Below are 21,780 nucleotides of genomic sequence, written 5' to 3' on the forward strand. Positions count from 1 at the left end.
TCTATAAGGGTGTATATATGAACTGGGCCCTCTTGCAGATTAAAGTCCTGGGACAGCAAACCGAGGGCGCTTTCAGTTGTGGACTCAAAATTTTGCAAGGGAACAATTGCTTAACTGGTTGGTTTTTCATTGAAACAGGAACCACCGAGTTGTAACAGGAAATCAGTGGTTTCCTAATGGAATTGATGCTGTCCATCGATTGTCAACACTCCTATGCTACAATGCAGAGTTGTGCCACTGTCACTAAGGATAACCAACAGGGCAATGCTGGTTTAAGGTGTTACTATGAAGGTGTTACTACTCTAAACCACCTTAACAGCTTGCGACCAGTTTTCTTACGGGGTCGCCTTACCCTAAATAGGATCACTCAGTTGCCTCAATCTGCAGAATGGGAACTGTTACAGGTGCCACATAATAACTCATTCTACACTCGTGATGAATCGATCTTTTCGTGTAGCAGCACCTACACTCCTGCCTATTGGCACTTTGCAGGCACCTTCGCTGTACGCTTTCTGGCACCTGCTTAAAACATTTTTCTTAGGCAAATCTACCCAGACATGCAGAAGCTACATGCACTTTATTAGTTTTTAGCTACCGTTGCTTTTAACTTTCCTTTTAATATTTTTAAATACCTGTTTTTAACTTTTTTTAAAATTAGTAACTTTAATGTTTTATTTTATACTTTTATAAACTTCTCAAGGGGCTTTCTTACAACTGAGCAGTATATAAATTCTGTTAATCAATCAATCAATCAATCAATCAATCAATCAATCAATCAATTTCCCCTTTATTTGCTTGGACACTGTGTACGTGCACATGCATGCATTGGGTTTACACAAGCAGAATCGGAGTTGCATAGCCCTCAGAATATCTCACATTTTAAGAAAGAAGGCACATGCAGATAAATCACTTGCAATGTCTCTCCCCACTTTCCTGTCTGTTATATCATGTTTAGGGGGGAAAGAGGTCACCAAGGGCACATGAAAAGTGTTTTTGTGTTACACCACAGTATACTTGTTCTATAAAAATGAAACTATAGCATTCCTTCCTTCCTTTCTTCTATTATAGGATTAAGGACTTAAAAGGCAAACTGGAACCCCATATCGCAGGAGGAGGAGCTGGGGGTGGGGAGGGGAAGAGAAGGGTGCTGAAGAAAGCCGCCACAGCAGATTCCAGAGGCAAGAAATCCTATTTCGCACTCCTTAATTCCAGTCAAAGGGCTGATAGGAATCTGCTTGCAGTAATTTGCTGCAGTTTATCCAGTTCTTTTCCTTCTGTCGGCTCTTCAGTGACAGGCTGGGTGACATGCTGTTACTCAAGTGAGGAAATTAAAATTTGATGCAATAATCCCAAAAAGGAGGATTTTATTAGGTAATGTATAAAGTTTTAGATTAGGCACTCCTGCTTGATACAGAGATAGAAAAAAATCAGGCACGCTGTGCACCACTGATAAACAGAGAGAGAAATGTAAGTAGACAGACCAAGAACAATTGCTGGAGTCCTTTCCTGACCTTTGTTCAGCCTATTAAATCAGCATAAGAAGGAGCACCTTTCATGTATGAGAGGCCTGCATGTGCAACAAGACCAAATAACCATATTAACACAGAAAAAGGCACGCAGACCTTCAGATTTTAGCATCAGAAAAAAGAAACAACCAATGTGTCAGCGAAGAGCCATGGAGCCACCCTGCTTACACCACCAGCAGCAGTAGCCATGGTGGTGGCAAGATTGGGGCTATGTGAATACACCTGCTGGAGCATCAGATTGGTACAGTGGTACCTCCGGTTGTGAATGGGATCTGTTCTGGAGGTCCGGCCAGATCCTGAGGTTTTTGCAACTGGAAGACCGCTTCTGCGGGTTTGCCACTTTCACAACCTGAAGTTTATGTTACCTGAGGGTAATGTAAGCCGAGGTGCTACTGTACTTAACAAGCTGCCTTCTATCAGACCATTGGTCCACGTAGCTCAGTAGTGTCTACACTGACTGTCAGCACCTCCCCAGGTTTTCAGGCAGGTATCTCTCCCAGCCCCACCTGAAGATGCCAGAGACTGGACATGGGACCTTCTGAAGACAAAGCAGATGCTCTCCCACCAACCTATGGCCCTTCCCTGATTCACTACCTCCCCGCCTCAGTACCACCCAGGTAAACTGTGGTGATGCTGGAGTCAGGAGTGCAGCTCTGCCCAAGCATACTAGGAAAATCCATTTATGACAACATGCATCATCCAAATTCAATGTTGGTATATATGTATACTGCATGCACTTCACCATGGCAATTTCGCTATACAACACATGTAATGTAGAAGGTCAGGATAGAAATGGCACACCAGTGATTTTAGACATTTCTATTGCACTCGTAAGCTTAAAATACTTATGCTCATGTTGTATGTATTGAGACTACAACGTGAAAAGCGGTCCAGATAAAAATTCTCTGCAAGCTATTTCATTGCTGCTTAAAAAAGAAAGCACCCTCCCACTGATTATTTCTAGATGAAGGGAACCAATAAAGCCTCATAATTTGAATGAAAATTATTCATTAGTGTTTCTGGATATGTTTTACATCTGTCCACTGTTCTCAGAAGCACTGAGCCAATTAGGTTGCATAAAGTATTGGCCAAAGATACAAGCAAATCCCTTGGAGATATGAAAGCATTCAAAGAATATTGAGAGGGAAGATAGATAAGAATAATAATTCAATGCTGTTGTTTTGACGTGAGATTTTTTTTTTGTCAGGCTGAGAACAACAGAGGCAAATGTCAGCATGCACAAGCAATTTTATGTTCCTCTGTGCTCTCTCTATTGACTTCCCAAACAGTTCCCTAGAGGAAAAATACATGTCATTGTACATCCTCGATCCATCAGTCATATAGAGGACCTTCTCTGAACATTTACCTGTTTAACAGACTCCAAATGACAACAGAGAACATGATGTGGAAATCAGACAGTATAAACTCAGTATACCCTAAGAAGAAATGCACTGGGTCAGAATTCTTATTCTCACATTAATTCCTTTAGACTAGGGCTAGCAAAGTGACCCCCATTGAAGTCGTTGGACTATAACTCCCCTGACCCCTGACTCTGGCAGCAGTTGATGGGAGTTGGCTTTCCCTGCTTTAAACTGCTATTTGGATCAAATTAGATAGGGGGAAAGACAAATTAAGGTCTCTTAAAAACAAACTTGAAGACTGTATTCTTAAGAAATATTTGTATTTCACGTTAGACACAAATCCTCTCCAGGGCTCCCCCTGCCCCACTACAATGTCCTGTGTAAAAAAGTCTGCTACTTGACATTAATTGTTATGTATGTTACCGAAAGTGTCAATAGAAAAGGACCATTTAGTTCCAGACACTGCTATATTGTCATTTAATTTGAGAGATATTCCTTCTACAGGCACAAGGTCATGCAGTGAAGGTGATCCAGTACATAATCTCAGATGCTAGTGGGGATTTCCATTTCTGTAATACCATATCATTCTTCTTTCCTTCTTGTTATTAATGTACTAGGCAGGAATTTTTTTCGCCTCCTCTACTGCTTATATTGTCTCATGTGAAGGAAAGCTTTAATATAAAATCTGGAACGATGTGTGTGCAGTTCCTACAACCATCTGTATTAATCAGTGACTTCCCTCTTCTCCAGCTACTTATCAGCCTTTTAAGTTAAGATCAAGTGCTTTATTGGTCAAATATTTAACACACCCTTTATTAAGGAAGGAAAGTAATAATTTTCTGTAAGCGGTCCGGAATCGCTTATATTGACAACATCAGCAGCTGTGGTACCTTCTTCTAGCTTTCACAGTTCTGAGTTGGTACATGTTTGGATAGTGAACAAATGTTTCTGCATTATTCAGAAGTGAATATAACAAAAATAATTACTTTGCACATATCAACAACTGAGCCACTTGTCTCACAGTGGTTTCTCCCTAACAGAGTCACATCCGGAATGGAGAAATCACTCTCTCTCCTGTATTCCCCCTTTAACAATTTTGTAGTCCTGTACTGTATTCCAGTATCTTACAAATCTATGTTCAAATCAGATGCAAAAAAAATAACAAAAGATGCCCCCTCCCATCTTTTTTAAAGTATAGCACCTAGTTTGCCTTGTTCTGATATCTGCTTCCTCTCCTCTCTGTTCCAGTTCCCACTTCCACTTCTTAATACAACAAAACTGCAGACAAAAGAAGATTCAATTGGGATTATGTGGGAGACGTTCTCAATAGCTCTCTTAATCCTTAACAAGATGCCGATCTAAAGCTCTTACCGGAGGAGAGTTCTCATAGATGTTTGTACTGTATGGCAGGTTGATAAAGATTGGGTCCATATCTTGCACATCTGTGATGGTGATCGCTAGATTGGCCAAAGTAGAAAGTGGTTTGGTTTTATCTTGGTCCTTAAAAATGAAGAGAGGGAAAATATTGCAAGAGAATTAAATAGAAAACAATGGAAACCATTTCCCTTTAACATCTTTTCATTGCTGTCTCCTACAGCAAAGTTCAAGCTGTAGAACTGAACCTAAAAGCTGTCATATTTATTACGATTACAATATACCCACCCTTCACCCTATGGCCCCAGGGCAGGTTACAACAATTAAAACACAATGTTAAAAATCATTTAAAACAATTTACAATCTCAAAAACAAAGTGGGTCTATATGGTGTCAAAAGACAGGCCACAGACACGTGTATCCAGCATTTGCTGGAGGTGATATAACATTTCAGTGGGGAGAGAGTTCCACAATTTAGGGGCTGCCACAGAGAAGACCCTCTCCTGCCCCTGAGCTTCTGATGGTGGTAGAACAACCAAGAGGCCCCTTTTGCCAATCTTAACACCAGAGGGGGTCTGTAGGCAAAGAAGTGGTCTTTCAGGTTTTGGGGACCTGAGTCATTCAGGGCTTTATACATGAACATGAGCACCTTGAATTGGGCCCAGAAAGAAACTGGCAATCAGTGCTACAGTTTTAAGATCGGGGTTTAAGCAAAATCTAAACAGAACTCCAGCTAGTAATCAGACTGCTGCAATTTTGGGCCAACTGAAGTTTGCAAGTCATCTTCAACAGCAGCCATATGTGGAACACACTGCACTAATTTAGTCTGGGAGTTACTAGAGCATGGAGTGCAGTGGCCAAGCCATTTCTGTTCAAAAGGGCTGGAGCTGGGGAAAATCACTCAAAGCCTAAGTCTCCAGTGGCAGGGTCAAATCCAGGAGCACCCCAAGCTGCAAACTTGCTCCTTCCAGGGGGAGTGCAACCTGCAGCCCCGCCTCTCAAAGCTGAGAACTTGGGACACATAACACCCCTGTCTTTTCAGGATTCAGCTTCAATTCATTGGCCTACATCCAGCCCATCAGATAATGGTAGTGTGAATAGAAGATCTACGTATTCTCCTTGCTGCAGATGCTTAAGATTTGTCTAGACTCTAGAACAAAAGAAGCAGGAAGCCTCCTACTCACTGTAGCGTTGACCTGAAGTTGGTAGGCCTGCGTAACTTCGTAATCCAGGGCCCGGATGACTGACACAATGCCACGCCCACTGTCAATGGCAAAGAAGTTGGACGGAGGCTGGAAAGAATACAGCACACTTCCACCTGCTCCCTGGTCTGGATCTGTGGCATTCACTATGAAAATTGGAGTTCCCACTGGTGTGTTCTAGAAAGAACAACAGTTCAAAAAATAACATTTTTTTTAAAAAATACACATGCTAAGCAAGCAGAAATGCCTCTCTAGAACCACATTTTTCATTAAAAGGAGAAAAGAAAAATAAGGATTGCATTCCTGCATGAGAAACATTACTCAAAGATTCCAGGCAAACATTTTATTTCTGCAGTGTCTGTATGTAATATAACTGCCTGTTCTGAGAACGATTAACCATGGAATTTTTCACTACACCATTGAAGGAAATTCCGGAGTGCCAGTTACTCTTCCTGGCAATCTCCATAGCCCCGCCCCCAAGAGCTATATACCCTTTCTAAGACTATAACATGCTAATGGAATTTTAACCCTTACCCATGTACTCTAATGTAACTGGCCTCTTCTTCTGCTTATCTTATTTGATGGGTCTCTCTGAGAAAATGTCATTTATTTGGCATGCAGAAGATTGGCAAACAGTTACTCGGGAGATGGTATCATTGTGTTTGCTGTGCTTCAGTCCTGCTCCACTACACCACTGAACTTCTCTTATGCTCACAAGCATAAAAAAACTCCCACAAACTGTATAATCTGTGAAACTTTGCTTTGTACAGGTTGTCATCCTAGTGTAAAAAACAAAACCCTTCTTCAGTGCATAAGGAAAGATAATGCAACTGAAGGATGTTTTGGCAAGAATCTTCAGTTCAAGAAAACCCTAAACATTAGAAAAGAAAAGCTAAGAATCTGTAAGGAGCACAACCTTATTGTATCTGGTAAATGTCCAAAGGTCCATGATTCTGTTCTGCTGCTGAAGTTAAGTATGCTTGCCCCCCATAAACTGCGTAAGTGCATTGCTCTGATGTCTTTGGAGAATGGGATATTCAATACAAAACAAATATGTAAAATAAACACAGAGCATTCTGGGACCTCTTAAATAGGCAAAACTATGTCAACATCAGCCAGAATGGCTCCCTTCCCTCATTGCCCAGGTTGGGGCTTTGATGTTTTTCTTGAAATAGCAAGCAGGGCAGCCATGCAGCCATCAATCATGGTGCTCCTGTTGCACTTTGATCCTTGTTGGTGTGCTTTACTTGTAGGCAGGTAATGGCAGTAGCTGTTGTGCATGCCTGTGTGCTGGAGAGGGGTGGGGAAATGGATGCCAGCAGAGAAGTGAGTGAGCAGTGCCTTGGCACATGAGCTGATGAAACAAGCTCAGCATTCGAGGTCCTACTTTATACACCTCCACTGAAGGGCTGCAGGGTCCTTTTGCTGGTAGCACCAGCTTTGTGAAAAACCCAGAAGACCCATGGAGGCCCACAAAGCTGCAGTTACCTTCAGGCACCAGGCTAAAACCAAAACCTTTGGGTCTTAACTGAACTCAGCTTAAATATGCATTTGTTGGATGTTGTTTTATTATTCTGTTTGTTGAGCAGCTGCTCTTAATCCCCCCCCCATATGTTTCCTTTTTGCTGTGTTACTGGTCTGTTAGGTTTTTTTTTTTTAAAAACACCCAATATCTATTCTGATGCATTGATGTTTTACCATTATCTGCTATTAGAAGCTTTGAGGTATTTATAAGATAAAGCAGGGTGTAAGTCTTTAAAACAAGCCAGTCAAAATGAAATAGTGCTGTATGGGTGGTTCATAAAGTTTGTTTTCTGTCTCATTCTTGCCAGCATCGGTTCCCTTGCAAATCTAGAACTTTCTGCCAGCTTAATATCTGTACCAATCCAAACATACTCTAGCATCATTTTAAAGCTAGTTTGTTTCTAACAAAATGAATGAACTCTACTCATTCTCTGAGAAGAGCTTAATTACTTTTGTCATGCTATCTGAGTGTTAAGACTCAAACCATTACAAATTAACTATTAACATGGAGGAAGGGAGGCATTACAAATAGTAGCAGACTCAGATGAGGTCTTGAGTGCATTGTTCACCATAAGAATAGAAATAATATTCAGAAGGATAAAGCTGCTCTTGGTTAATACACATAGTCTTCTTTTTGACATGCAAATCTGCTCTGGTCACCAGTGATTATCAGCCTGGCTGGCTGCAAAAGTGAAGAGTTGGATTTCAGCGTCATTGTGCTTCATACAAAAGGCCTTAATGTCAGGCTTTGAAGAGAATTTGTTCTCTAACCCCCAGGCAGTTCAGACTAAGCACTGGGGTCACAAATGTCATACGGGTTTGGTCCTTATTTTTGTCATACCAGTAGATGAGAGAGCATCTTACGGCAAAGATTTTTCTCACTTTTAAAATGTAAGGTCAATTGATCATCTCCTATTTGGCCAGATTTCCCTTTTGGTTTTGGCCTTAGAGGGGAAAATATATAAGAACAAGGCTTGAAACATAAACTTTTTTTATTTAGGCTGTACAGGAGAGAGTCTTTTGCATTTGTACAGTGTTTATTAAAAAATGATATGCTGCTTAAAACTAACAAACCAACAAGCCTCTAAGAGGTGTACATAAAACAATATAAAACATTCTACTATATATTTTGGAAAGTGACTTGTCCGTTCGGACGCCTCTAGAGATATTGCCATCAAACTTGGCATGAAGGTTACCAAGGTGGGAGTGGCGGTCTTTGTCAATGCTTTGCACACTGGCCACCATTCTGAATCAAGATGGCAGACCAAAACATGACTTTGGCTCAACTTCACTCATTTTTTGGCATAGGTTTGCATGTATAGGGTCCCAGATTCAATCCCCGGCATCACCAGAGCTGAGTTAGACATATCTATGTGAGAATACTCAGAGTTGCAGTTTTATAGCTTCTTGCAGGGTGTGTGTGTGTGCTTTTGGGGGGATATAATGAGCCACAGCACCCACAAACAGTTCCTCATTGACATTACTGTCAGGATCAAATCCTTAGGCATATTCACGACTGAAGCTGCCCTGACCACAGTCAATGAAAAAGACTGCTCACGTAAAAACTCTGGATCACAACCTGCCTGATTAGTTACAACTGTTAACTTGACAAAAGATAGTGATGTCAATGGAAAACATGTCAATAACAAGTGCCTACATCTGTAATATTTGCTTTCTGAATAACAAGAAAATTGCTTTCCCCTACAATGAAAACATACTTAACTCTTTCACAGGCATTCACTTCTTAGTGCCTCTTTACATACCCTGCTGCAGCTCAACACCTATGTCAGACACCATGAAACTGAGTCAAAATCTGTACTGGCATTTACATTTTTTGCACAGTATTTACCACTGCAAATGTCTTTAGACTGACAATGTTTGCACTTAACAGTGGAAAATTCAATGTGGTCTTGCCAGAATGACTTGAGTCAACACTAGAAACATGCAAATGTACACAACGCCTCGCTGAAAAATTAAACGTCCAAATATACTTTAAATGTTGTAGATAACCAGAGGGATAATTAAGCACCTTATAATCCTCACAGTATTTATTTTCTAAGTGATGATCTGTAATGTTTAAAGTATCTTATAAAGCCCCACTCTTAGTGAGGAACCTCCTAATCTTCCCTTCCAATATGGAACTCAGGTAACTTCATGCTGATCATTTTAGAAACAGAACAAAGCCACATTCAAACTAAGGAGAACTGCAGGATACTCAGGGAACCCCAATGCATTTATTCTGAACCTCCCTCACACAAAAAGGGGTACATTTTCCCCAAAACGTGTTTTTCATCCTCCTCTGTGACTATCTTCATATGTTCTGGATAGAACTCATGTGAGATGGATTCTTTCTTTAAACAGGTATTCTGAGACACACACTGGCATGGAGATGTCAGCAGCTACTGCCACACTAACCTAAAACAACACCTGGGCCGCTCTCTCAGTCCATCTCCTATCAGCCCCACAAAATGTAACTGAGGGAAACAGGATAAGAGGCTGCTCTGAGACATCATTCCCACACACACCAGGGACACAGTGAAACATTTAGTTGCATGTCCCATTTTTATCTGCCTGCAGCCAATAATCAAGTCCATTAACTCTGCAAACATGTTAATGGCAAGAATGCAGTTCCAAGAACCATCTGAGACTTGGTGGGGCAATCCCATGTGTTAAGTTATTGCAACCTTGTTCACCCTTGAAGTGGGAGGGGGGAAACAGATGTTCAAATGCTCAATTTTTGCATCATCATCATCATCACCATCATCATCATCATCAATACATAATGCACCTTACCTTGCTGCATTGCATCAAAGAACTTCTCTTCCTAGACTATGTTCCTAGACCAGGCTAAAGAGAAAAGTGTTTCACTTGTGGGACACGTGAGGGAGCTCAGCTCCCCTCATCCAAGGGTACAGATCATAAATAGTGGAAACCTCCTCAACTTTTGATAAGAATGTAGTACATGAAGCCACATTTCAGAAAAGTGAAAATCCGGAAACAAACATTGTTGAGCTTTTTTTTTTGGCCAAAGTTGTTCAGCTATTTTTAAGGAAATGCACCAAAATCTAGACTTCCGACATAGGTTGACATACATCTAGATTTTCCAAGACATTTCAGCAGTTTCTGCTGCCCAGACATTGCTTCCTACTGCAGTATTCCAGCTATGTCTGGAAAATGCTGGATGTATGGCAACCCTAACGTGGAGGTACTTAATCCACAGAGACTCTTCTCCAAGTGTCACCTCAGTAAATACAGTGGTACCTCAGGTACAAATGCCTCAGGTTACAAATGCTTCAGGTTACAAACTCCACTAACCTGGAAGAGTTACCTTGAGTTGAGAACTTTGCCCCAGGATGAGAACCGAAATCATGTGCTGGCGGTGCAGCGGCAGCAAGAGGCCCCATTAGCAAAAGCATGCGTCTAGTTAAGAACAGTTTCAGGTTAAGAACGGACCTCCGGAATGAATTAAGTTTGTAACTAGAGGTACCACTGTAGATGGAGCGTCATGTGTTGCCATCTTTTAGCAAACTCCTCAGAGCCTCAGCACAAGAAAGGGGGCTTGTGGCTCCCAGGGACAGAGAGAGCTCCAAGTGGCTGTCTGCTCCTGGCTTCCCTTCCCTGCTGCTGGTCCCATCCCATAACTGGAAGTCATTTTGGCTCCTATAGGAACACTGAGAGGTTATTAATTATGTGGTCAGAGTAGAGACTATCCCATCTGCTTTCTTTCATACAGCTCTGAAGAACTATGAATTGGACAGATTGAGTGCCAGGGACCCAAGTCCTTCCTGAGTATACTGAATAACCTGACATAGGGAGACCTCCAAGTACTGCCTTGGTATTCTGGAGCAGGAAACCCTGCTCTAACTGATGTGAAATATATCAGGGCTTTACAAGAGAGGATTGAATCCAGCAAACCTCTACCACGAATAAATTGGACTTCAAGAGCACAACAAGACAGCTACTGTACAGAAGCTATGTCAGTGTACAGAAACATTAGGCAGGCGAGCACAATAAAGATGCCGCTCAAAGAATAAACCTCTGAGCAGAACAGATCTGCACTGTGCCTTTAAGAGCTCTCCACCGTATCAAAATCATTTCACGGGCCACGAGCTGCAGAACACCTAGAACGTGACTCATTCCAACAGTCTCATCCAACTGGCCTAATGCCAAATGCCCATCTGTGTGAAGGAGAGATAGCCTATATCACACAAGTTGACTCTTCTGTAACGGGATAAGCACTGGATGATAATAAAGTTGAGGGCATAAGGAGGGAGATTTTTTTTATTTTTTAAAAAAGAATTTCCCAGCTGCCCATTTCATTAAAACAATCAGAAAATCATTTTGTTTTTAATTTTCAATTAAATTGTTTCCAGGCACTTAAAATCAGCCAGGGTGCTCTGCTGTAGGTATGAAATTTTAGAACTATAACATGCCCCCCCCAAGATAATTGGTTTTCAAAGATACCTAGCATCAATGTTTTACAACAACAAGGGGAAGCATGCCTATATACTTTCTTTGAAAGGAGTTTCATGCTGAGATGAACAAAGGGAATCCAGGAGCACGTCTTGCCTAATAATTGTGTTTGTTTTGGGGCATCCACTGTGGCACCACATCTGATGGTGTGGCAGTTAAAGAGAAATAATCCTTGTTAGCATATGAAAACACAGTACAGATTTGGTAGGAATGCTTTAGGTAAAAGTAAAGGGGCCCCTAATGTTAAGTCCAGTCACAGATGACTTTGGGATTGTGGTGCTCATCTTGCTTTACCGGCCGAGGGACCCGGTGTCGTTTACCTTCCCACCGGAGCAGTACCTATTTATCTACTTGCACTTCGTGCTTTCAAACTGCTAGGTTGGCAGGAGCAGGGAACCAAGCAACAGGAGCTCACCCCATCGCGGGGATTCGAACCACCGACTTTCTGATCAGCAAGCCCTAGGCTCTGTGGTTTAGACCACAGTGCTTTACGGCCATATACGTAAATGCACTCTGGGTTTTAAAGGCAGCCGAAATGGATTAAAAATGAAACAAAACACAAAGGCTCCACACTGACATCACATTTGCTTCCCACAAATTCAAAGAGCTATTGAGGACTGAGGTCCAAACAATAACTCTTCAGCTTTCCTCTTAGAACTATACAGACCTTAACTGCTTTACAGTATGTTCTTTGCATATTCTTTGCATATAATATGCACACCTTCCAAATAACCACACCTCAAATATGCACACCACATGTGTGTGTGTGTGTGTGAAAACACCCTGACTTTGGAATACTCTCTGCAGGATTGCTGATACTACAATATTTTCAGCAGCCTAGGGTTAATATGTGTTTGTTTGCTTAGGCATTTTAAATTAGTTTTATGGCCTCTATTTGCTTAACACTTCTGCAGTTGCCTTGTTGCCTTTCAATTTAATTGCCTGTATGAAGGATACTATGTTGTTTTATTTTATCAGGGTGGGTTTTGTTTTGTTTTGTTTCTAATAGCACACTGCCCTGGAATCTTTCTAAATTAAGAATGGTTAAAGGGGGGGGGGTGTAGAAAACAAAAGAACAAGTTCCTCTGGGTTGTTTCCTTGTAACTATGGACAGGAGTTTAGCACTAGCCTGTTGCTCCTGTAGCTACAGACAAGTAAAGGTAAAGGGACCCCTGACCATTAGGTCCAGTTGTGGCCGACTCTGGGGTTGCAGTGCTCATCTCGCTCTACTGGCTGAGGGAGCTGGCATACAGCTTCCGGGTCATGTGGCCAGCATGACTAAGCTGCTTCTGGCGAACCAGAGCAGCGCACGGAAATGCCGCTTACCTTCTCACTGGAGCGGTACCTATTTATCTACTTGCACTTTGATGTGCTTTCAAACTGCTAGGTTGGCAGGAGCAGGGACCGAAAAATGGGAGCTCACCCCGTTGCGGGGATTCGAACCACCAACCTTCTGATCAGCAAGCCCTGGGCTCTGTGGTTTAGACCACAGCGCCTCCCGCGTCCCTCAGCTACAGACAAACTAAGTGTTAATTTTATGTCCTGCTTTGAAAAGGTTTCAGGACCTCTTACAATGGAGAGCTCCTGTGAATTCACAGAGTGCTTCCATATCCAGAAATGCCATGTGGCAATGCTAGTAATGTGAATCTAGCTTGAAAACGAAGGACGTAACTGGGCAACAACCAATGTCCAAACATCCCAGCATGATAGAGCATGGCTATATTAACATTTCCAGAAACAGGAGGAGCACACAAGCTTAGACACTGTCTTATGAAGAAGAAGTGGCTTCCTTTCTGCCAAAGCAAGTTCTATAATAATCACAGTGGAAGAATGGAATAGGAACGGTCATCTTAGCTCCTGCTTTTTTTACACGATTAAGGAGCAGGCAGCATTCCCAAAGCACTCACTGCCCAGCCACAATCTCCTCAGTCTTGGTCCAAGACAACCATAAAAAGAAACTTTTACCACACCTGTGACAGATTGCGGGAAGGCCCAAATTTCGTTGGTGCCATTTCGTTTTATGACCCTAATAAACCTCAGGGCCTACTGCAGCTCACCCTGGTAACAAGCCTGCTGGCCTTTAACTATACACTCACAAACAGGACCTCCATATGGCCCTTCCAGGGCAAAGTCACCCCACAATGGACAATGAGAAGCTGGTAAAAATGATTAGGATGCAAAGGCACACACATTGTACCAAATGCAAATAATGTGTAAACGGCAGGCAATCTGGCTGAACAGCTGTCTGAAGGTCGATGAAATGAGAGGAGGTAATGGAAATGGACTGACAAGCGTATATTGACAGGCTAAGGTAGAACAACATGCAGGTCAAGCCAAAGTCCTTTCTGCAATTCTTTCTAGAACTGGATTCCAACTCCTTTCAGACTTTAGGCCCAAAATTTCAACAGTTGAAGTTATCTTTCTTGCCCTCCCACCCATAGGCCAAATTCAAGGAAAGCACAAAACAGCACATTCAGGTCTTCATTTTTCATCCCTCCATAACAGAATCAGCTAAACTTTCCATAACTACATCTAGTACCACAGAAAAGAATGCTACTGCGGTTAAATCTCTTCTCATAAATACCTGTTGGCACATCGTTCAGGGAAAAAATCCATAGCTGAGTATTCCGTACCTCAGCTTCCCCTTCAAGCAGGCAAACACACTCCTTTCTTCCACTGATGTTTGAATTCATTAAACAGTAATGAATTTGGGTTCTCTGGAGTGGGCTGCAAATCAGTTTAAAATCAATACCTCAGGAGCCTCAATCATATACCTTCTGTTTGCTACCCATGATGCACCAATTAAGCAAACTTGGTTGCTCCATTGTTTTGGGCATCAGTACTACACTACAGTTGGAGTGTCTGTGAATGGACACCATGGGTACCCCTCTGGAAATCCTTTTTTTTAAAAAAAAAAAATCTGGTCCTTCCTGTCTACTCCTTTCATTAGAAAATTAAGAATAAATCTGAAATGGTAAAAAAGGTGCTGCTGGTGCCATCTGTATTAGAGTACAATGCACTTGTGAGTTTCAGTACATCAGCTGAAGACCAATTAAAAGCAAGTTCTCCAGCTGTACAACCAGAGATCTGTGATTCCTTCCCCCATGCCCCAGCACTGAAATCTATCAAACAATGAAATAACCCAAGGCACCAGCAAAATAGATTCCAAAGAAAACTTGAGGGAGATAGGCTTTCTTTTACTTTCTAGGTCAGATTTTAGAATAGTGTTGCACCATGGCACTCCAATCCCCAAGTGGTATGAGATTCCAGGGGTTTCCAGGCGCTTACCCAGAGATTGGTTTCCTCAGAATGAGGGACAGCGGAAACTGTGGTGTTGTCATGATATATGGTTTATTTGCATATATGTACAACCTGAGCCTAGGGACGCGGGTGGTGCTGTGGGTTAAACCACTGTGCCGACTGGGCTTGCCAATCGAATGGTTGGCAGTTCGAATCCCTGCAACGGGGTGAGCTCCTGTTGTTCAATCCCAGCTCCTGTCAACCAAGCAGTTCGAAAGCACGCAGTGCAAGTAGATAAATAGGTACCGCTCCAGCGGGAAGGTAAACGGTGTTTCTGTGCGCTGCTCTGGTTTCGCCAGAAGCGGCTTAGTCATGCTGACCACATGACCTGGAAAAACTGTCTGCGGAAGCGGGCTCCCTCAGCCTTTAAAGTGAGATGAGTGCCGCAACCCCAGAGTCATTCGCGACTGGACTTAATTGTCAGGGGTCCCTTTACCTTTACAACCTGAGCCTACAGTGGAGGGGCTCACAGCAATACCACCACTACCAGGTCTTGGATTCAAGCAGAAATCAAGCATGGCTCTCATTTTCTGTCTTCTAGGTGCTTCTATCCCAGTTCATAGCTTAAATAACTCTATTTCTTTCTCACTTCCAGCCATCTGATCTCTGGCACAAAGCTACTTCCTTTGTTATACTAATGACCACGCTTAGGCTGCCATTAACTCACCAATAAGCTGGTCAGGCTACTTCGACAACTGAATTCTGCATTAAATTTTAACCCTTACTGTATCCAGGACCCCAGGAATTACAAGGGACTCAGACATCATACAGAGTAACCCTCCAAACTCACAACAATATGTTTGAGAGAGAAAATATTGAAACCTGAAAAATAACATAAAACGGGCAAGAGGAGAAAGGTTCTGTTCAGAAGTGGATCTTTTTTAATAGGTTCAACAGCTCATATTTAACGGTGCCATTCCCATGGATGCTGATGAGGTAAATGCTGTGAATTGCAAATGACTTTCATTAAATATCTGTTAATGCAATGAATTACAAGTGAAATTCTAATGATAGGACACTGGCCATATCACCTCCGCTCAATATTAATTGGGTGACACTTTATTTTAATGGTACATTAATTAACATGGAATTTCAATGGAAGTCTGCATGGCACACACATTAATACAAATGAATTCATTACCGATGGTGTTATTACAAGTAATGACAAATAAGTCTGTAACAGTAGGACCCTTCAAATAATAATCACGAATCATTAGGTACCACATTAATTTATACAACATATTACAAATATATACATAGATTCTATGTATGCATTTGTCTGCTAATACCATTTTGTTTGCTCAGTGGTTTATTATTATAATCATCTGCATTTATGGCGGTAGAGCTGCTGTCAGGCACTGAGGACTCATTGGGCTCAAAAATATAAAGAAAGCCAAACATATACAACAAATGCATTTATTTTAGATTCATCACACCCTGTCCCAGACAGCTCACAGTAGACAACAATATATGCAAAACCCCAAAGCCACACACACACACACACACACACACACCCAAAACAATGGCCCAGCTTAGGAGTTTCAACAAGTGTGGTTAATTCTCTCTGGTGTTTTCAAATAGATTGGATAGATACAGTATAATTTGTGCAAGTGTTTTCAGCTGCTGTTGTGATAGGGCAAACGGTACTGAACAAGTCTGTGAATAGCCATGGGGTAGGGGGAAATTCCAATAAATTAAGGTAAACTTTTACTGTTGTCTTTTTCAGCACATAAAATGTTCTCTGTGTACTTTGCTGAAGTTACTTACAGCACAATCCTTTTTAAAAAAATAATATTTATTAAAATTTCAAAAGAAATTTCAAAAGTAATAAAGAGATAGAAAACAGAAAACAAAAGATACAAAATACAGAAGAAATAAAAACAATTAAAAATAAATCCATCTTTCCATGTCTTGCCTTTCATTTACTTGTTTCCCTGACCTCCTCACACCTCCCTTTTTTGTATTCCAGTTCGAATGGTTAATTCAGCAAATCCTTTCCCTCTTTGTTTTTATCTTAATTCTTTATCTTAACATGTTATAACTTTATATTTTCATCTATTAACAATCCATTTTTACATACTCCTTTTTAACATTATTGCTAAAACCGCTTCATTTCATTCCGACATCATTTTAGCATTCCTTAATTTTACAATGTTTCTGTAGCTAATGTTTACATTTCTTCCAATCTTCTTCCACCTACTTACAGCACAATCCTGTGCCCGTTCCCATTCAATGTTCACTTTTGGGGGTGGGGGGGACAGGACCTTTCTTTAAAAATGCAGGAAGACATTGAAGGTTCAATACTCGATTTGTAACCAGTTTAGATCCTCATGTTTGCTTAGATAATTGCACTCATTTGACTTCATTTCCTTGTGCAGCAGGGACCATGCTTCAAAGTGTGTCCCAGGGGATTGAAGCCATACACTAAATTGATTTGTGCTTATTGAGTATATGTATAAATGCAGCAGCACTGGAAGGAGTGGTGATGGGGAACTCATGATTCCTTTTAGGCAACAAAATCCCTATTAAGTCTGTTTGACTGGCAACAGGTACATTTTCACACAGCCTCTTCTGCAACTTTCCTGGGAAAATAATAGGTCAAATAGCCCTTTTCATCATGATTTTCAAACCTTAAATATAATAATTTTATTCAAACTGTGGTTTGCTTGTTTTGAAAGAAGCAAATATCAGATAATATTAAACAAGGGTAGGGGGTGTGCAGTCATCCTTGAACTTTTGTTGGGTACAAGAAAATTTACAGAGGTATCTCCAAAGTTAACATTTTATTTCTTTATTTCAAATATACCACTTAACCCCAAACAGTTTACAAAAGGAAATACAATTTATCAGACAAAAGCTTCAATGCCAAATAAAACAATTAAGATCCCAAACAAAATGATGTACAGCAACAGAGTCTGAAAACATAAAAAGAGCTGGAGATACCTTCCCTCTTCAGCCACCCTGACACATCCTGACTCACGCTATGCAGCACTCACCCCACTAACATACACATATCATACCCAGATTCTGTTTTACATCTACTCCCTGAAAGTTCCCTATTACATAAACACAAGTCATGTAGTATCCACTACTCAACCAACATCACTTATCCCATTCTATCTCATCCCCTCAGACACCTCTGTACGTGTGTGAAGGGAACACATCAGATCATAGTTTGATATCCTGATTAATTAGCAAACTATGATTTATTTGAAACAATGTCCTATGTTCAAACAAAACAGGAATATGTTGTTTGTTACAAGTATTTGTTATGAGCATTGTTATAGAAGCTTTGAACTTCATCGCTTCATGCATAAAGGAAACTGGAGTGCATGAACCCAAGGCTTGATGCAATGTGTTCCCATAACATATATATTACTAAATTTGGCCTGAGACCTGTACGCACGCACGCACGTGTACACACACACACACACCATTTTGTGTGCTTTCATTTTCCAGGCATCACTTCCAGGCACTGCTTGACTTATCTGAAATCAGGCAGATTCTAGTAATGAAAATCTGGGCCTGCAATAACTTTTCTATTCTTTCCATGCTAAATGTACAATCGTATATAATGAAATGGTCTTAACTTCTGCATTTCCCAGCTCATAATAGATCCAAGTGCATGGAAGTAGCTTCTGCAATCTTGAATGAAAAGCATCTTCCTATGTTACACTATTCATATAAACAAATGACTTGCTTCTGACTCATAATTTTATTTCTTTATTTTAACCAATTTATAGCATTGTCCTTCTTAAAAAGTGCAAATATTTAAACAGCACACTAAAAAAGTTCCAAATAGAATAAAGTGAAAGTCGGTTTATAGGCTAAAACTGCATTAGATTTGGCTACAGAGAAATTTGCACTTATAGGTGCACATTGTGTAATCAATGTGCACAAGCCTAACCATGTCTACTCAGAGGTAAGTCCTTGACTTAATGAGATTCAGATGTTCTTAAATGGTATGAAGGGTGAGATGGCTAAAAGGGTCAGATGGCTTTCCAAGCTTTGTCAAACTTTTGACACCTTTTCTGTTGGACTTGTTTAATTATTTCAAATATACGGGCAGAATACACATTACTTGACTGAAGCAAATATTGTAGCAACCCCAAAGCCTAACAAACATTTTCAAAAACCGAAGTATTATAGGCCAAGAACATGGTTAGAAATAAGTAACTGGCAGTCTGATAGACCCACTGACTGATTCCTTTATGTTCCAGCACATATCTGCATTGTGTTGGACTAAAATGAGACCCGCCCCCAAATACACCAAAATTTGAATGAATTTGAAATAGTTTCAAAGGCACCGGCATCATATTCCAGAATTTGAGTGTGAGGACATCCCAAGAATGCTTCCCAAGCATCACTTCCACACTGAACAGTGTCTTCTACTTCATGAATACTCAAACCAGTGTGATTATATAGGAGCAGCTGGTTTGGAATTTTCAAAGGAACACCCATAATATATGCCATCCTTTTAACTGATCTTTTTCAACCTCTCCCTTCCCCATTGTTGGCCCTTTGCCCATTTTAGCCAGCAATCAATCCATCTTTTACCACAACTCTGCTGCTTCCCAACCCCCCACCCCCACCCCCAAACTATGATAGGCAGCTTGCTTTATATAGGTGGGCCCTTGGTTTCTAGTTTTCAAGACTAACCACAAGCCCTCCTCTTTCGGAATGCTCTGCCAGCATTCCTCATGCATTCATTCTCCCTTCTCTTTGTCCATTCTGTTTGCCTCTGCCTATTGCTTCATTCAGCCTGTCAGGAAGGAAGCACTTAGCACCTACTGCTAAGAACAAATCTGTTATATAGGCAAGACACCTTTGATGACAAGCAGAAAGAAGTGGCTGACATGCCAGCTGCCAGTTTTACTTCATGTTATTCTCTTCCAGGTGAAGAACAGGGGGCATGAGATCTTGACCTGACAGCTGAGCTTGGGCTGCTCATTTTTCTCTTTGCTGTAACCAGAGGGCTGTTGACAGAGACTCATCCTTGATGGAGGATGTGGACAGCTGCATAGTTGAGTTTCCTTAAAAACGACACTTCACTGTTCTCTGTTTAAAAAGCACCATCGTTCTGAATATTGTAATGTTTAATTCATTCAACTCCTTTGACATCCAGTTTTCACATTAAGTGTGACTGAGAAATTTTTTACTTTTACCACATCTATTTTGAACAACTATTTTTTTCAGGATTCTGAAGGCACGCTGACCCATAGCGAGAGATTGCACTTGCCGCATTATCTAACAAATATTTATATACCACTTGATGGTAACAAAACCTCAAAGCTGTTAGAGTAATTGAAAACATTTTAAAAAATTAAAATCAGGAGTAAACTAAATAGAGGTTAAAATGTGTCATCTTATCTGATAATCTGATTAATAGTCTTTTACTTGGACTTAGTACAACTATACTCATTCTTTGTGCCTATTTCCTGGTTTAGTTTTTATCTTTAAATTTTTGTCCATTGTTACAATTGTTCTCTCTGTTTTATATACATTATAAAACAAAATTTAAAAAAACCAAAAACTTTACAAAAGAAATTTACAACAATGCCTTCACAGGCTTGCCTAAACAAAACTGTCTTCAGCAAGCGGCAAGGTTCTGAAGGGAGTCAAACTAGTCTTTCCCCACTTTATCAAATCCCATTAACCCCTCGGCTCTGCATGTACAAATGCTCTATTAAAGTCTCCGAAAACTACAGCTAACATTGTTTTAATCTTTCACTCTGAAAACATTCCCTTACTCCACAACTCAGATTTAGGAGGGAGGGCTGTTCAGAGGGTGTGGTTTTTTCTTTGTGGTGTCCGGCACAGAAAAAATAGCTTTAGCTGCTATTTTGATGTCCCAAAGCACTCTCAATCTGTTGAACACGGCCAAAATGGTCTGATCATCTCAATCACATCAATAGAGAAGACCAATAAAATGTAGGCTTTCGCTTCTGTGAAAAACAACAACTTGCCTAACAGCTGTGACACCGTCTCCCCTTCAAGTCCATTTTGTCCTCTCCCTTTGCAAGCCCTCATTTCCCACACGATAGTGATTGCAGCCCCTCTTGATTCTGCTGATTAGAAGTGATGATGCAGCCTTGTTCCTTCTACTTTAGCCCCTGCCTTCTGTTATTAAATGCACCTTTACCTTGTTTTGAAGCACCCTTTTAGTCAGTTGGTGCAGTTATTTTTTCATTTTGGCTCTTTTCTGTCTGGATTTTTTACTTCGCCACCTGCCAGAATCCAGAGCAGCTAGGCTTGCAAGCATGGCATTAACGCCTAACCTCTCCCCCCTCTTTAAAATAGCTGTAATAATGCAGAGCGAATAATATAAGCTCCATCTAATGTAACGTTGATTAAAAAGTGCTGCCTGCCCTCATCATTTCTCTGTGGTAACTCCACAGGAGCAATGGGAGATTGTTCTCTGAAAACCAGGAGAGACTGTAACTGTGGGGATTTGCAGGCAAAAGCAACATCTCCAGTTAAGAGTTGCTCTTTGAGATTATATTTGTGAATTTTCAGGAAAGTAGGGGAGCATTAGTAGTATATGCATGCATGCATGCATGCATGCATGCATATATGACAGACAAGACACTGCCTTCTTGCACCTTTTGTCTACATAATCTCACAATCAAACTGAAAAGAAGGAGAAGGGCAACAGGGAAAAATACAAAACCAGAGACGGGGGTGAATTAAAACAAGGCATTGAAAAAAAAATGCATGCATGTTGTAGAAGGAAAAGTTGAAGATTCATCTATTACATTATATACTAGAAATGGGTCAAGAACATCACAAGAATATAATGGGATGTGATCCATACAGTTGCCCTCATAATACTTTTGACAGTGAAATGCAATACCCAAAACTATTCAACTCTCTCAAGCCCCAATAAGTCACATTACCCACTTTCAAGGTGCAAACTCACATTCTAATTACCTCAATTCTGTGGTTGACAGGAGAGTGATTTCAATTTGTGTAAAAATATTTATGTCTTGATTCTCCATATGCTAAAGTCAGCTCACAACTT

General features: G+C 40.9%; 1 protein-coding gene across 7 annotated transcripts in view; it reads right to left on the reverse strand.

Moving 5' to 3' along the window:
• CDH23 (cadherin related 23) overlaps window positions 1-21,780 on the reverse strand; it is a 391,169-nt gene that overhangs the window by 239,682 nt on the left and 129,707 nt on the right. For all 7 annotated transcript variants that reach the window (XR_008330552.1, XM_053388502.1, XM_053388507.1 and 4 more), the window contains exons 7-8: window positions 5,445-5,639; window positions 4,259-4,387 (exon numbers count right to left, since the gene is read on the reverse strand). Coding sequence is in view for 6 of the 7 variants with exons in the window: in XM_053388502.1 (XP_053244477.1) it covers window positions 4,259-4,387; window positions 5,445-5,639 (324 nt within the window). In the remaining variant the exon portion in view is untranslated. The remainder of the gene's footprint in view (window positions 1-4,258; window positions 4,388-5,444; window positions 5,640-21,780) is intronic.

The sequence above is a fragment of the Podarcis raffonei genome, chromosome 5, assembly GCF_027172205.1.
Source record: "Podarcis raffonei isolate rPodRaf1 chromosome 5, rPodRaf1.pri, whole genome shotgun sequence".
NCBI lineage: Eukaryota > Metazoa > Chordata > Lepidosauria > Squamata > Lacertidae > Podarcis > Podarcis raffonei.